This window comes from Morus notabilis, unplaced genomic scaffold, assembly GCF_000414095.1.
Source record: "Morus notabilis unplaced genomic scaffold, ASM41409v2 Scaffold137, whole genome shotgun sequence".
NCBI classification, from domain to species: domain Eukaryota; kingdom Viridiplantae; phylum Streptophyta; class Magnoliopsida; order Rosales; family Moraceae; genus Morus; species Morus notabilis.
In genome coordinates this window covers 191,979-209,965 of record NW_010358172.1, presented here as the reverse complement: position 1 = coordinate 209,965, position 17,987 = coordinate 191,979, and the positions used below count along the sequence as shown (strand labels likewise).

The following is a 17,987-nucleotide window of genomic DNA, read 5'->3' as shown; positions in this document are numbered from 1 at the left end:
GCCGTCGGACCCCAGAATCCAACTGATGATTAAGTTATTAATTAACTTGTTATTCTCCCATGAAAACCCAGCCAATGGTACCAAAATCATTTCTCATCCCACTAAACGGAGCTTTAATGAAATTCCTTTTTCCATTGGAGACAAAAGGACAACAAATAATCTCGCATAACCCGTAAAGTGTCCCCTCTTCCGGACAGTGTAGACAGAAGCCAACCATTCATTGTACGTATTCTTCTTTTCTTTTTGACTTCCTTGCTTTGCCCAAATCCAATACACATTTACATTTTGATTCAAGTTGAAATGTGACATTTTTTTAAAAAATTTTCTTATAACAAAAAAATTTAAATGTGACACTTTTTAAAAAAGTTTTATTATAAAAATTTAAAATTAAAAACTCAAATCGGTGAAGTAAACAAGGCATTTGTTTGCGCCTTGAATTTCAACTTATCATCATTAATCCTGTAAGTTCTTATTATTAAATCACAACGTAAACTTGATTATCACATGCAGAAACACAAACAAAAAAACGCCAGTCTTAAGAAGGGGAGAGAGGAAAAAAAAAGTGGATCTGGATCCTCTGATTTGCTTGCTTTAACCAAAGAACTGCAGGACCTCAAAAAAGGGTTGGGAAGGTAAAACCTGTGAAAACTTTTACTACACTACTTGATGTTCTCAACACAAAAAGGGAAGGTGAAAACTTTTTTTTTTTTTTAAGCCTAGGTTTACAGGAATATTTTGGGAGAATCTTCAAGTGGGTGGGTGGGTGGTTTACAATCTGGATGAATCTGTCAGCTTTTCCTAACAAAATGCAAAAACTCCATCGACAATAATAATAATAAGTAAATAACCCATTAAAGGCTGCAATAAACCCTGATACAAATTCACGTGAGAAACACCAAAACACAAGAGAGAGGCTACAATTTTCTTAAAGAGAGGAAGATAGTACAAAAGGCTGAAGAGGCTATTAGTGCAGTATGCAATGTAGAGGGAGTGACAATCTTTGTTGAATCTCCCATGGCCAAACCAGCCAACCATGACCCATCTGCCAAATAGGTTCCTTCAGACCCAGTTCTGGTTCCCGATCCGGTTCCAGTCCCTGATCCCAATCCCGACCCTGCTCCCGCTCCAGAATCCGAATACGCAAACCCTGGTTGTGATCCGGAACCCGAATCCGAATATGTTAACCCGGAATCTGACCCGGGTACTGCACCTTGTGAAGCTCCTCCTCCTGATGTAGCTGGAGTTGTAGTATCCCTTGAAGATTTCAGACTGTAAAAGTGACAGTTCACACCCCACATGGGCAGAAAATTAGCAAAATCATAAATTAAAGTCATAATTATACCCTGCAGAAGTTTTAGCAGGAAATAATTGTAGATCCGATTCGCTGTCCAGATTCTCCACTCTGACATTATACATATTCACATTCAATAACATATAAAGACTAACCCACCAACCTCGATTAAAAGCCCTCAAATTAAAAAGCTTAAATACTCTAATCAAATTAGTAATTACCAACAAATTTTAATTAGGCGTTAAAAGAGAATCTTTGGCAGCATTATAATCACCAGTTTTCCCACCAACTCATTCCACAAATATAAAAAGACATTTACTGTGTTTGGAATTAATTTTTTTTGTTTTTTTACGTTTTTTAAAAACAATAAATAAAAACGTTTAACGTAATAAAAATAAAAAAACAAAAATAAAAATAATTTTTTAGTTTAATATAAAATAAAAATAAAATATTTTTTATTTTTTATTTTTTATTTTTTATTTTCATTTGTTCTTATTTTTAAAAATAATTTATATCTAAAATTAAAAATATTTCATTTTTATATTTATAAAAAAAATAAAATTATTTTAAAATAAATTATAATCGCGTCCATTGATTTAGCACTAAAAAGGGAGGAAAAAAAATATTTTTGACATTAACATTCATTAACAGTAACAGAGAGATTTTATTCACTTTTGAAGAATGGCTTGTAAAAGACTAAAGCAAAGGCGGCGATGATATTGTTACCTTGGAGAGGAGGGACAAAACGTGATCGTATAATCAGCACCCGTACACGTAAACGTACTCGTAGCGTCGTCGTACGCGTAGCTATACGACCTGGGACACGCCGCCTTGAACATCTCCGAGTAAACCGACGGCCGGCAAGTGTCCGGTGAGCCATACGCGCCGCTGCAGCAGTACTCCGGGCTCCCGAACGCCTCGCACGCGCTCTTGCACGCGTCGCCATTCCCCACCCTCAGCTCCGCCGGGCACTGCCGGTTAAGATCCGTGGAGCAACCCGTGGACGCGCACACACCCGAGCCGCCGCTCCCTTCGACGAACATGGGCAAGTTGTAGCCGTCGACGAGGCTGACGTCATAGAAGTCTTGCCCGCCGGTGCCGAGGGTGAACTCGGCGAGCGTCGCCGGCGGAGCGGCTCCGGCACCGTTGCATTCCATCTGGCCGGAGCCGCAGTCGCCGGTGAGGCACGACCCAGAGCCGGATTCGTCGAATGTGCAGCCTGTTCGGGCCCAGAACCGGCCTGACCAGCCGGTCGGAGCTAGAAACGAGCGAGAGGTGTCTTTGGGGAGCTCGAAACCCGTGCTGTCGAGTCTAGGACTGCCGGCGTTGGCGAGAATGCCTGGCCACACTGTGTAGTCGCATCTGTTGACGAATGTGAATGTCGCAGCTGAAACACCTGCGAAAAAGACAAAAGATTTTTGGTCTTTTTAGAGTGAGAAGAAAGAAGCCAGACGAGAAAATGGAAAAATGGAAAATGGGTTATAGTAATTTGAGTTACCAGTAGGAGTGAGAAGGAAGACAATGAGGCTGAGAACAGTAACGAGAGAGAATGGAGAGGTAGAAGGAGTCATGGTTGAAGAAAGGTCCTTATTTTTTTTTGCTCTTGAGAAGTGGGTTTGATCAGAAGACCATAAAAATGGTGTTGTGTGGTGGTGAAGGTGGTGGTGGGGTTGCGGGTGAGAGGCAGGAGGGAGGGAGAGAGGGAGAGAGAGGACAATGCAGCAGCTTTGCGAGCATATGGGGAGGCAGTGACAGGCTAACAGCTGACTATTTGGAGGGAGGTTCAAGGCCCATTCAGGACAATCATTTTCTCCCTTTCTTTTTTGCAGGATTTATTTTTCTCAGATAAAGGGAACTAAAACGTCATTTATTAGAGATTGCAACAAAAAAATTTCCAAAACTTAACACATGATAGGGATTTCATCCAAAAAAAAACAACACACACACACTTGCAGGGGTAAGAATAAAAATTATTTCATCTTTTTTTCTATCAAAAAGTTCTATTTTAATCTAATTATCATTGTCTTGTTCAAGTGACAACTCAAATTTTATTTATATAATTTTTTTCATACAAATTTAGATTTAATATTTTTTTACAGTATTTTTTTCTCATATTACAATTTGAGCCATAATTTAAGTTTAGTGTATTCATTTATATAACTCAAGTCATACTTTATGTTGTGTATGTAAGAGAAAAATATTGTAATAAAAAAGTTGAATTTAAATTTATGTAAAAAAAAAATGCTATAAGAATATGACTTGAGCTATGACTTGAGAAAAAACACATACACTGTAGCAAAACACTGTATGTGTTTACTGCAAGCATGTTTTTTTTTTTTTTCTAGTCATGTAAAATTCATTTTTGACATAAATTATAACAAATTAGGTTAAGTGAGAACACTTCAAAATTTAAAAATAAAATGAGAATTTTTAAAATTTTAGGGGTAAACTGAAAATAACCTAAAATTTATAAGACATAAATGATAATAATCTTTTTTTTAATGCCTAACCCTAACGATCTTGGCTAATGAAAAACGACATAAAGTATAAATTAAAAGATGAAAATGTTCATATTAATGAAAATACTTGTACTTCAAATTCAAATAAATTCTAAGAAAATATCGATGCCGGTTGAGAGATCTTCTGTTAAAAAAAAGTCCTACACAATTTTGAGAGGCTATTTAGTTCACTGATTCGAATTTTTAATTCGGGTTGAGATGTGACTTTATGTGATAGCTTTTTACTGTAGTAAAAAAGTTAAATGTGAGTGGTTTTCAGAACTTTTTATTGTAGCAAAACTTGAATCGTTAAAATAAATGATGCCTAAATGATTGAGATTTTATTATGATTTCGGCAATATCAAATTCAAAGCAATGACATGCAAATCTATGAAATGTAGAAGTATAGTAGGTGATGAAAAAATTTATATTAAAACGTTAATTAATTAAAAAAACAAAAATACGTTGACTATCAATATTTACAAATTTCTTCAAAAATTTTGCATATTTTTCGAAATTATGTTTAACAAAATACTATAACCTCATTGAACTCGAATTTTATTATCAATATTTCTTTGTCTTCTTCTTGGTATAAATACGTCAATTCGGCCATGTTATTGCTCAAATGACGATAAGTTGTATATGCTCGTATTTTTACGGTTTACAAAGTATGAGATCAAATCCGATGAATTTTATACGAGAGTTTTTACTGTTTCCGTGCTCTCTAAATCATTTTTTGTTTTAATTTATCATTTTTTTTTTCATCTCGTTATAGTATACAATTGATTACTTGCTTGTCCTATGAGTTTTGAGAATTTTTGTTGAGATCACACATAAATTTGAGAGACTATTAGAGATATGTTTTCAAATTTTCCCGCTTTTCCCTCTGGTTATACTAGTATGTATGAATACCATTTTTATGATAGAATTATATGTATAATTACTTGGGTACCCTAAATACTTTTTTTTTTTGGTAGTTCGGTACCCTAAATACTGTATTAAAGATAAATATAAGGCGCATTTCGAACTCGTTTCAAAATAATTTTATTTTTTATATGAAAATAAAAATAAATATTTTTAATCTTAGACCGAAATCATTTTTAAAAATGTGTTTGGTAGTTTTATCAAGAGATTGTTTTCAATATAAAAAAAAACTCATTAATGTCTTTCTCTCTGTGCTCGAGAGAGAAGAAAACGAAAATAAAACATGAAAAACGACTAAAAGCCATTTTCATTTCTCTCTCATTTTACATTAAACCAAAAAATCGTTTTCATTTTCGTTTTTGTCTTTATTGCGTCAAACGCCGTTTTAAAAGCGTTTTCATTTTTTTTTTTCAACGGGACTAATTCTAAACACAGCCATAACTTGTAAGGTCCACAAAAGTATTAAATTTTAGGAAGATTCTCTGGTATATTAGAGTACTAATAGGTTAAAATATTTTAACTGTTAGATCTGCGTATTTTTAAATTTTTATGTGATTTTATACAAATTTAAATGTTAAAAAACTTAACCTACTGACACGTTGACCTACTAGAAAATGTCTCTAAACTTTATACAAGCTCTATTAAATTGTTCGAATATCAGCTTGGGATTCTTTTTAGAGGAATGATTAAGCTTTATAAAAGAATTTGAAAAAATACAATCAAATTTTAACATATTTTTGTCATAATCTAACTCCTAGAATCGTATTTCAGGAAGTATCATAACAATTACTTGGAAATCTAATTGCTCGTTGTTCATGAATAATTATTTTACGAAACCCCAATTACTACAGTAAAAAAATTAAGTGTCTCGTTTATTTTACCGATTCAAGTTTAAAATTTGAGTTTTATTACAGTAAAAGCTCTCAGAAATAGTAACATTTAACTTTTTTACTATAGTAAAAAATTTTCACATAAAGTCACATCTTAACTCGAATTAAAAACTCAAATCAGAGAACTAAACCGACCTTAAATTAATATGAAAACAAAAATTGAAATAAAAAAACTTAATCGAGGAATAGCGCCTAGTGCCAACTAAATTTAGACCTCATTTATTTTACCAATTTAAATTTAAATTTTAAATTTTATTATAATAAAAAATTTTAAAAAATTTTTATTAGAGAAAAAAATTTTCACATAAAACCACATTTAAATTTAAATTTAAAATTTAAATTAACCAATTAAACGAAAAAAAATTCATGTCGATGAGAGTACATGGCATCATGAGAGACTGTTCCGGTTCGTGAATCCCCAGGAGATGATGGTGAAGAGTACGGCCTTATTTATTTTGTTCATACGGTGAAAAGTCAAAAAAGAAATGAGCCTTTGGGCCTTCGGGAAATAACGGGTCCCACGAAACACCTTTTTCTTTTTTTTTTTTATAGTTTTCCTTCCAGCATCTGGAGCTTTAACGTGTCGAATCAGCACCCCGCTAAGATGAAAGATTCTGATGCTGCTCCACCTCACCAAGTTGATATGTGGGTCCATTTTTTCTTAATCAACGGTGATGATATTGCCACGTGAGAATAAGTGACCGTTAAATGCACTCCACGGGGGAGTGTGGGGTCTGGGTCCAAGCTTGGGTAATGCCAGGGTGTTGCAATTATGAAAAAGGCATTGGATTCCTTACTAATGGTCTCTTCTTTTCATGGTTTCATTTCTTGTGTCGGAAGCTGAAAATATTTGACTAAAAAATAATTATACAATGGATTAACTCCAAAGTGTCTTTTTCATCCGTTAGATCCATGGAACCAAACGGATCAACGGCATAGGATAAGCCAATTTTCACATTGACTTGTCACACAATATTTCATTTAGGCTAAGAAAAAATGAAAGGAAAAAAAAAATAACTTGCATACCTTATTTATTTTATCAATTTGAGTAGACGTTTAGTTCATAAATTTAAAATTATGATTTAAGATTATTATTGTTTTACATGTATTTTTTATGAGAGAAAAATACTGTAGAGAACTATGAATCATAGTTCAAAATCAGAGACGAATACAGGAAACAAACATCCCTTGAGTTTTCAATTTAAATTTTACTACAGTTAAAAGTTTTAAAAAACAGTCACATTTAACTTTTTTATTACAGTTAAAAGCTCTTACATAAAATCACATATCAGCTCGAATCGACGACTGAACGAGGCCGTAGTTTTACTTCTTTTTTGCTTGAGTTGTAATTTTACATTTGTTTGTAAAGAAATGAATAAGAAAATAGTCGGTGTCAAAAAAAAAGAATAAGGAAGTAGTCTCCTCGATGTATCTTGGTCTACAATATTATGGGTGCGTTGGTAGTGATTTCTGAAGCTTAAAATCATTTCTCTAGCCATCAGAAACTGATAATGGTGTTTGGTAAAAACTATAAAAAATGATTTTAAAGAATCTACAGTCAAAATCAGAAGCAGTCCAAAAACAACTTTAGTTTTTAGAATGTGTGAGAATCAACATAATACAATCAATGATTCTTAACAAAGTTATATTAAATAATTAATTCTTAATTACTAATTATATTATATATTAATTAATAATCAATAAATATATATACTTAATAAATAATAAATACATAGTAATTACTTAATTATTAATTAAATACTAATTTATTACTATTAAGTTTTTAATTTTGTTAATAAAATAATAAATAATATCGTAATTATTTATTTAGTTAAAGATTAATTGACATAAATTTATTATATAACATATTAACAATAAAATAAGTAATAATAGGTTATTAAATAAATAATAAATAATTAATACATTATAATCTATTAATTAATAAATAGTTATTAAAGAAAAAATAAATAGTACTTACTCAATTAATAATTATTATTAAATTATAATGATCAATATGTAATAATTAATAATTGATAATTAGTAATTAATCATTATAAAAAGAATAATTATCAAAAATTGATCATGTGATATATCAAATAATAGATTATTAAATAAATATTAGTAATTCATTAACTAATTATTTAATAATGTAAATAAAAGTTAATAATTTAGGTAGTAAAATTAATATTAATAAATTATGTATATTGTAATTATTTTTCTTAGTACACTAATTAATTACTTATAATCTAATAAATATGAGTACATTACTAACATAATAATTACTTATAATTAATTACTAATTACTATTTTTAATTATTTAACATATTAATTTATTATATATAGTTTAATTACTAATTTACTCATTAATTATTTATCCATTATTATTATATTATTAATATATTACCTTTTTTAAATAATTATCAATTATCAATTACTTTATATATTAATTTAAGATTATTAATTACGTTCATCTTAATTACCCACAACAATTAAACCTCATAATTTACCAAACACAATTATACTGCTTTTAAAACTAGCAACACTTGTATAATTACATTTTACCAAACTCTCAACTGTTTTTTTGTAACAGATGTTTTTTTCTTTAACACAGCTAAAAGTAATTTTTTTAAAATCTACAGCACTGTTAAATTGGCCCTATGTCCCACTTACTTTCTAGTTAAAAGAATAACTAATGCATGTTAATATTTATATTATAGTAAGGTAGAAGACTATTTTGCTCATTTATTGGATTATTTTTCAACAGTTTAATATGCATAAAGAGCAGTTTTTATCGCACGTTGTAAATTTTTAATACGGACATGTATATACCTGACCATTAAAAAACTAATTCAACTGTTAAAAATAACAGTTTTAAGTTAAATAACTTTTTTCACCGTAAACGTTTTCTTGTGCTAATTTGGTGGGATTCATAGAAAATATAAGGGAATGAGAAGTAAAATACCTAATTGAGAGAAGTAAAATGATAGAATGAGAATTTTCGCTCATATTGCTTGATAGAAGATAAAAAAAAGTTAAAAAAAAATCAAATATAGTACTTTTTACAATAACATGCCGATACAAATAGAAACATAATAAATGATTAAGGTTAGAGTAGTTATTTTACACTTTATTTGTTTGATAAATTTTTTTCCATCATCTTTCCTTTCTAAAATTAGAAGAATTAAAAATTGATGAACTCTGTAGATTTTCATCTTGCTTAATTCCTCTCTACCAAATAATTTAAGGATCCGTTTAGTTCGTTGATTCGAATTTTTAATTTGAGTTGAGATGTGACTTTATGTGAGAGCTTTTTACTGTAACAAAAAAATTAGATGTGACTGTTTTTGAGAGTTTTTTACTGTAATAAAACTCAAATTTTAAACTCAAATCAGTAAAATGAACAGAATCTAAGAGTCTATTTTTCTCTTCACAATCCTTTCTCTAATTTCTTTCCCCTCTCTTGTTCCCACTATACGAAAAGACTGTTAAAGTAGCGGACGAAATGTTGTAATTACTGGTGTAATGTCTAAGCATTACTCGTATTTTAAGTCTCATAAAGTTTTAACATTTAACAGAAGCGAATAAATACATACATTAATCCAACAAGAAATCTTGTTAGAGAACAAAAATGTAGTTTACTTATTGGTCCAAAAGTAGTATATTTACAAATAATTGATGATAAATTTTACCACAAGATATACAAACACAAGAAAATATATAGTGGACGTTTGATTCATAGATTCAGAATCATTCTCATTTTACGTGTGTTTTTTTGAGAGAAAAATACTGTAAAAAATTATAAATCATAATTTAGAATCAGAGACAAATACAATAAACAAACACCTCTGTATTCAATATATCTCAAGCATTACATTCCCATTGATTTCACCTTTTCAGCTTTACGAAGAAAAATGATGAATGTTATACAAAGCATAATAGAACTTGTTCGCGCCAAATTATTTGGGTCATATCAAAATATTAAATCCGTTTGGTACTTAGATTCGTTCTATAATTCAAATCATGGTTCATGATTTATGGTTCGCTACAGTATTTTTTCTCATAAAAAATACACGTAAATCGAAAATAATTCTAATCACATGGTTTGAATCCATGAACCAAACGCTAGTAAAATAATTAGCATTCATGTAGGTTCGCTCTTTATATTTCATTTTGTAAAATAATGATTTTGTGTGGGTCCAAAAACCACACGATTGCATAGACCATTAAAGTTAACCTCACATTGAATTATTGTTGCCTATTTTAGAAAAAACGAAAGTAATAATCTCATAGCAAGAACCTAAAGTGTGCTCGCTTTATTTTTAAACGTTGTGAAAAGTGACCCATTTGACATCTGTATTTGATCGAAAATAACTTTCCACTAAAAGTTATAGCTACGTAAATAAAATCAAACTGTTATATAAAAGGAGTAATGCTACGTATCATCAAGGATGATGGTCACCGCACTTTTCTTTTTTGAACTAGTTACCATTTATATGCTAATTGCAAGATTTATTATGGGCCATATGAATTCATGTCGATAAATAAGATTATAGTAGTTTATGCTTAATGTGAAAGTTACGTTTACTTCTAATGGTTGCAGTAATTGACAATGATGAACAAACAGTTTACAAGAAAAAAAAAGCATTGTCTCAATAGGCTTTTTCTGGCCTCTCTAATTAATTATAAAATCAATACCTCCTCTATATAAGAGCTAGAACAAATAGCATAAGACAATAATTTTCAAGACAATAAGGGGTTGTTCTTTTAGGCCCGTTTATTTCACCGATTCGAATTTAAAATTTGAGTTTTGCTACAGTAAAAAACTCTCAGAAACAGTCATATCTAACTTTTTTGCTATAGTAAAAAGCTCTCACATAAAATCACATCTCAACTCGAATCAACGAAGTGAACGGGCCATTAGAGTGTAACTTGAGTGTAGTTTTTGAGTTATAACTTGAGTTGAAGTTGTAACTTGAATAAAGTTGAATAAAATTAGAACTTAAAAGAACGTGAACTTAAATAAAATTGTAACTTGAATTTAAATTTTTTTCGAGTTTTGTTACAAAAGAACAACCCGTAAGTATGCTACACGACTTAACGAGTATTATGTGTTGCGCTTTGATTGGTTGAAAACCTATCTGTAAATCGTAATCATCATAAATATTATGTTTTTGGGTAATTTACATAAATACTCCTCAACTTTTTTAATAGGTGATAGTTTAATTTCTAATTTTTTTTTTTGATAAAATAACTCCTAATCTCTTTAAATGGGTATAATTTAATTATTTCTGTTAAATTTCATCAAATTTTTAAGAGAACTTGTCACGTAACTCATCATGTGACCCTTTTACGAGAGTTATTTTCATAAAATCACAAGTTTTCTTTATTTTTAATAAATAAATTGAAAACTAAAAATAACTCTTTCTCCCTCTTCCTGGGTTTGTGATTTGCAGAGGCGGCCCCTTGCCTCAATCGGGTTCTCATGGCCAAGCACTTGCTCGAAGCTTCTCTCATGGGTAAACTTATTCTATGTGCTTATCTTTGAATACAGTCGTTGAAGTAAAATACGACCCTTAAGATATGTATATCTTCCTTTTGAAGTGACTGAAAATATGGGCATGTGCCAAAATGGGGAATTGCAATTTAATTGCTCATTGTTGGAGAGACAGGCCTCTTAACATGTAATGAAGTTCCTGATATTTTTTTTTCTTTTCTTCTCTGTTGTTGAAACTCGTCATTGATGATTCTGAGGACTACCCAAATTGAGAAGTCGCGGGAAACTCTTGGTTTCCCAAGAAAAATGCACGATTAATCACTCATTATTGGTGAGAATCATGGGCTGCATTTGCTCAAAAGGAGCATCAGGGAAAAAAAATCACCAATTGGAGGTCAGATCATCAGGGATGGGGCTCGCCGGAGGTGGAGAGGAGGAAGAAGAAGGCCATGGGTGTGAAGACACGTGATGCTCACATGTGGGAATCTGTTAAAAATTTGACAAAAATGACTAAATTGCACCCGTTTAAAGAGATTGGATCGATTTACAAAAAAAAAAATTAAAGATTAAACTGTCACTTATTAAAAATGTCGGAGCACATTTGTATAAATTATCCTATTTTTTTCATTAATTGATGAAGCATGCAGTAAGAGGTGCCACCCTTCACGAGTAAGATTATACGTGCTAGCTGTTTACTGGTGATTCCAGTTTCAAGTGTTATCACTATAGTTTTCGCACAATTGAAAATAAATATGATTGGATTTATGCATTGAACTTAGTACTTACACAGACCTTAGAGAATTAGTTTTTCCGGTCAAGAAGGATAGGGGGAACGACCATTACAAACCTCAATACAAAAGGCAAATAATCCACTATAATAAGGTTACTAATATAGAAAGGATTTGTCCAAGAGACAGCTAAAATATGACGAGAAGGACAAAACATAGCCCTTTTTAAACAATACTACTTTGGACCACTCGTCAATTTGACTGTAGTGATACCCGCGTTGGGAGTAATAAGTTTGTGTCACGGGAAAGCATGTTGCTGATATAAAGTTGGTATTGGGCAGGCAAATGATTGGTATTTGTATTTCCTTGGAATAATAGTTTATCAATTTTTTGTCTGCGTACAAAACCATCAAACAAGAGATAATTGATCAACACATTATAGATATTAGTATTGTTAGTAAAACGCTAACACTACAAAAAAAAAAAAAAAAACCGTTAGTAAAATGCTAACACTAGTGCCATCCAAAAAAAACAAAAAACAAAAAACAAAAAAAAAAGAAAAACGCTAACACTAGCTTCGTAGTTGTGTTTTTCCTGAAATAACTGTTTTTTTTTTCCTCTTAGTCCTGTTTATGATTAGTGATGTAAAGTTTCTTTCATTCAACTAATTTAAATTTTTAATTAGAGTTGAGAAATAAGTTTATGTGAGGAAACCAAAGTCCAAAGACCCTATCAGCCATTGGTCCATTGTTACTCTACCTTTGTTGGGGCCACGGCCCAATAAGGATACCAATTAAGTGCTTAAAGGCTTATTTGATTGGAGAGGTGGAGAATTTGGGGGATGGTTGGAGACTATTATACTTATTTTTCATGTTATTTAGTTGGAAGGAGAATGATTGAAATGGTGGATATTAGTTGTTTATCTATTACTCTATTGTCTGTTTATCATTTATTAATACTTTTCATAGGGTATAATAGCACGGAGGGAGACTCTCCTTTTCCTCCTCTCTCCTCCCTCCTCTTTGTCTTCCAACTTAGATTGGCCTTTCTCTCGAGCCAAAAACACTCAAAAGAGTACATCACTGCTTATTCACTAATAGTCCGTTTAGTTCGCTGATTCGAGTTTTTAATTTAAGTTGAGATGTGACTTTATGTGAGCTTTTTACTATAGCTAAAAAGTTAAATGTGACCGTTTTGTAAAGCTTTTTACTGTAGCAAAACTCGAATCGGTGAAGTAAACGGGACCTAAATTGTGATGAGGTAGGAAAAAAGCTTTGAAAAACATTGTAAAGGAAAAAAAATAATGTTGTGGTCTATTCTAACTCAAAGGGAGACAAACCCATAGGGCAGATGTGGTTGGATCCCTTTTGTAGTTCTCACTATGTAATTACTGATAGTCCTCGTGATTGTTTCACTGACGTCCAATTGTTTAAATATGTAATTCATTGCCCGTTTGAGTTTTGCGAACATTGGTTTAGTTTCCATCTTAGTAATTGGCAATGCGATTCATGATTTATAGAGATAATACACTTTCATAATGCATTTCTGCACACAATATACGATTGCTTCTGAATACAATACTAATTCACGCTTTAAAAAATTGCAGTCTCGTTTTGTCATATTGAAAATTCATTCAAGAAGAATGAATGAATATTTATTGTATTTAGAAGGATGGAAATATCCAACAATATTCAGGAATTTGAACAATAGTTCTTTTGTGTTGTCAAAGAGTTGAAAACGAAAATAGATAACGAGTGCCTGATCGAATTGATTAGGTAATCTAAAATGCCCTACAGACATGAAAAGATAACAAAGAGACATAATGGATTATTGAAAAAGGAAATCCAAGTGACGTATTACAAAAACTAAACCCGAGCCTTGTAACGGCAACTTTTGAGGTAAAGTTCATGCAAATTTATATATTTTGACTCCTATGTATATCGGAACAAAACATGGAAACAGAAAAACTATATACAAAATTTCTCGCGGGCAATTATGATGAACTCCCGTAGATGTGGCTGATCAGTCACTGCATTACTCAAAACCAATCGATCCGCCGACTAAACACCGGAGGCCAGAATGGATATAAGAACAAGGCATAGAGGCTCTAAAAGCGGCCAAAATAGCACAACTTTGAGCTTCCACTAACATTAGAGGCAGCAAATGGCGATAAATACAGCATTTGAGGCAGATGAAACACCATTTTGCTTATTGTCGGCTATGCAGGTACAACATGGTCTTATTAACCAGTGGCAGCTGCACCCCATCTTTTCTCGCTCCCAGCACTTTTTGACTGCACATTTTTTTTTTTTAACATAGAAAATCAAGTTACGGTTCTGAAGTCATGAAAAGAAGGAAAGAAGAAACTGCACAACATGAAAGAGGGCAACAAGCAAAGAAATAAAGGATTAACATTGTCGTTTATTGCACATGGATATGCAAATTTAGTTCAAAACAAATCATTGCACCACAATAACACACACATGAAATTAGGACCATATCTAATCCTCTACATACGTTTCTTTCTTGTTCAGCAGCCAAAGAGGCGCGATTATGAAGAAACTGAACTACCGGCTTAAATGGTACGACTGGTTACATCAAGCTCATTATAGGTATCAATAATATAATAGTTTAATAGATCAATCGAGAATTTGCCCCAAAAAAAAAAAAAACTAGTGATCAACACAACACCACTTGTGATATTTAGGTTTGTGTAAACTGTAAAGCATAATATGTGGTCAGAAACGCAATTTCCATATTTAAGGTCCCGGCGTAGCCGCACGAAAGAAAGTAGCAAATTATAGAGAGACGACCCCACAAGAAAAGTTAATCACATTCCCAGGCCCGGCACGTAAAAAGCAAATAAATATATATAAATTTTACAATTAGCAAAAAATATATATGAATTTTACGAAATCACCCTCAGATATAAACAGACAGTGAGGGGCGAATTGGTAAATTTACCTGGTGTAAGGCAATGGGCAAAAAATAATAGTATAATCGGCGGTGGCGCACGTGTAAGTGCTGGTTTTGTCATCGTACGCGTAGCTATAGGAGCGTGGGCAAGCGTGCTTGAAGTACAGAGAATACACAGACGGCCCACACTTGTCAGGCGTAGAATATTGCTCGCTGCAGCAATACATAGGATCGCCAAACGCCTCACACGCGCTCCTGCACGCCACGCTCCTCCCACCGTTCCCACGCGCCACCCTTAAAGACGCCGGACACGCGCCGTTCAAGTCGACCAAACACCCCGTGGCGCCGCAGCCGCCCCTCGTGCCCCCCCGGGGGATGATCAGCATCGGGAGGTTGTAACCGTCTACGAGGCTGACGTCATAGAAGTCCAAGCCGTCGGCGCCGTTGAGCGTGAACTCAGCTAGCGTGGCCGGCGGCTTCGCGCCGGTTCCCTGGCACTCGACTTTTCCCGAGCCGCAGTCTCCCGTGAGGCACGTGAACCTGCCGGTCGAGTCGCGGCCGCAGTGTGTGCGGGCCCAGAAGCGGCCCGACCAGTGGGGTGGCACGTGGAAGCTCCGGGATTCGCCGATCCGGAGGGCGAAGCCGGTGGTCGGGAGCTGAGGCGAGTTGGCTCCGGATAGGAAGCCGGGCCATATTGTTCTCCGGCACTTGTTGACTATCTTGAACGACGTTGACTCTACTTCTGCAATAACCAAAGCAAAAAAAAAATAAAAATTGATAAACAAGAAAGATAAAAGAAAGAGAGAATTGGGTTGTGGAGAATTTGGGATAGTCACGAAGAATACCTGATAAGAAGAACGGGAGAGTGAGGAGAGTGAGAAGAAAGGCTGCGACGAGGATCCGATCCATAATTTGAATGGAGAGAGAAAGCTGAAGAATTTAGAGAGAGAAAGAAGGAGAAGAAGAAGAAGAAGAAGGAGAAAAAAAGTAGAAAAGTAATGGCTGTAACTAGAATTGGAAGAAGCACAAAGAACTTTACTTTTCTTGTGAGTAGAGATGAGTGTGTTAGCTATTCTTCATACTTTTTAGTATTCTTTATTGCTTTAATTGATTATTTATTTTGTTTAAAGATCAAGCAATCAACTTGTGATGTGTGATAGGAACACATATTTTATAGGCTATGCGTTTCCACATTATATTACAACAATATTACAATATTTATAGATATTGTGATTAAGAAGCATCAATTAAAAACAGTTTTAAACTTTTTTTTTTTTTTTGGGTTTTGACTCTATTTGTCACTATTCAAGGATTCATTTTCTCTTATTTACATTTGTTTGATGAATTTATTCATTATTTAGTATTACCAACCTTAATGTCCAAGACAAATGAATATAATTTTGTTCTTTTTTGTTTCTTGGCTAAGATATTGCCGCTTTTAGTATGTGGTTTTATATTACCTATATTTAATGCTTTACTCTTTCGTCTAGTGTAGTGATTTACGTATCCATTACACTACAAAATGTTGTACGCATTGACCATATATGTTAAGTGGAGAAGTTGAGGGAACATCGCCTAAAAACTGCAGCAAGAGGCGACAAACAAACGTCCTGACCGCTAACATGGATCACCTTAATGCCGTATCTACGTATGGGGCCCAATATAATAGCAATAAACCGTGGTAGAGATTTTTCACCAAAGCAAAGCTATCTAATTTCGCATCCAACAAAATCTCTTTTGTACGTTTACTAATATATTTATGTTTATTTATGGGCAGGGCATGTAGTACTCTTGTTCTGACTTGAGTTCAACTGTTCCAAGTTTGCTTCCCCGCAGGAAGAGCTGTATATGGTCCACACTCAGTCAATTTTGCGTCTGTCACAACTCAACATAATTTTCTGCTTCTGACAGGGCCGTTTAAAATATGAATGTTTTTCCCCCCCAATATCCCATTTTCATTCTAGTCTATATTTGTAGGCGGAAATCAATAATTTTGAAACAAAAAAAACTGGTAAACAAGGCATAGGGGAGAAGTGAAACTCTGATTATTTATCTATCGGGAATATTTATGGTAGACCAATTAATTTTGCTCTACAAATGAGGTAAGTATTTTTAACCGTTGAATTAGTTTTTTAACGGTTATATTTGTACACGTCTGTATTAAAAATTTACAGCGCGTTATACAAAATTACTTATACTGTAAATCTAACTATTAAAAAATTTATCCAACTGTAAACACACTCGCCCCGCCGGCGGATCAAAATATGCTCCACTGTAAAGACTACCTTATCTATCATGCCAATTCTGATGGTGTAGATGATCAAATAAAAGCACAAATGTTAGAACAATATAGCATGTATAAGTAGGGTCGGCAATATAGGTCACGATACAACGACACGACTCGAAAACGACACGAATTTTGCGGGTTGAGGTTGAGAAAAAAGAGGTTCGGGTTAGAATTGGGTCGACCTGAAATTGACACGAAAAACACGGGGTTGGACCCGCCTAATCCGAACACGACACGAAACTCGTAAAAAACTAAAAAATACATATATTTTTCATTTCATATTTTAAATTTTATTATGAATTTGTGATATCATGATAGTTATACTCAAAATCTTATACTATTATTTGCTTAATTTAAATGGATGTTATTGTAATTTAGTGTGTTATGAATTTTAAGTTATTTCTGTTGAGAATGATGTCCTAGAAGCATGAGATGTAATAAGATATTTATTATTTATTTAATAAAGGAGTTTATTCATTATTTTATGTGCATATATTTATGAATATTTTATGAATATCAATAAAAATTCCATGATTATTTATATAACCTTAAACATTGTATATAAGTGTTATATACGAGAGGATAATGTTTAAGGATAATAATCAAAAAGCAATGTTCATAATGAATTTAATTAAAGTTTAGAATCTTTAATTAAAACATTATTAATACATGTCATTCCCATTTAGAATGAAACGGTGTTATCCGCACTGTTAATATGGCGAGATATTGAATGAGTGTATTTCGAATAATGAGATTATGTGGAACAAGGACACAGACACAATATGAATTTCTAATAATTCTGTTAAGTATAGAAATTCTAATTGAGTCTACTGATGGTCATAAATAGGATGATCTTAATCCTGAGTTCTTAACAAACTCCTATTTATGAATTTGTGTCTTTTGATTTACTCGGTACAGATTCTGAGATCCTGAATCCTATTCCTTGTATTTTGGAGACA

At 32.8% G+C, this 17,987-nt stretch overlaps 2 protein-coding genes across 2 annotated transcripts; both read right to left on the bottom strand.

Annotated features, from left to right (window-relative positions):
* Positions 1 to 603: 603 nt before the first annotated feature.
* LOC21407701 (thaumatin-like protein 1) lies at positions 604 to 3,157 on the bottom strand. Its single transcript, XM_010092016.2, has 3 exons — positions 2,790 to 3,157; positions 2,018 to 2,687; positions 604 to 1,269 (listed from the first exon to the last, which is right to left on the bottom strand). Exons 1-3 carry the CDS (start codon positions 2,860 to 2,862, stop codon positions 915 to 917), a joined length of 1,098 nt encoding a protein of 365 aa, XP_010090318.1. The 5' UTR covers positions 2,863 to 3,157; the 3' UTR covers positions 604 to 914.
* Positions 3,158 to 13,587: 10,430 nt separating this feature from the next.
* LOC21407700 (thaumatin-like protein 1b) lies at positions 13,588 to 15,811 on the bottom strand. Its single transcript, XM_010092015.2, has 3 exons — positions 15,587 to 15,811; positions 14,790 to 15,483; positions 13,588 to 14,118 (listed from the first exon to the last, which is right to left on the bottom strand). The coding sequence occupies exons 1-3, from the start codon at positions 15,648 to 15,650 to the stop codon at positions 14,034 to 14,036; spliced, it is 843 nt and encodes a 280-aa protein (XP_010090317.2). The 5' UTR covers positions 15,651 to 15,811; the 3' UTR covers positions 13,588 to 14,033.
* Positions 15,812 to 17,987: the final 2,176 nt, after the last annotated feature.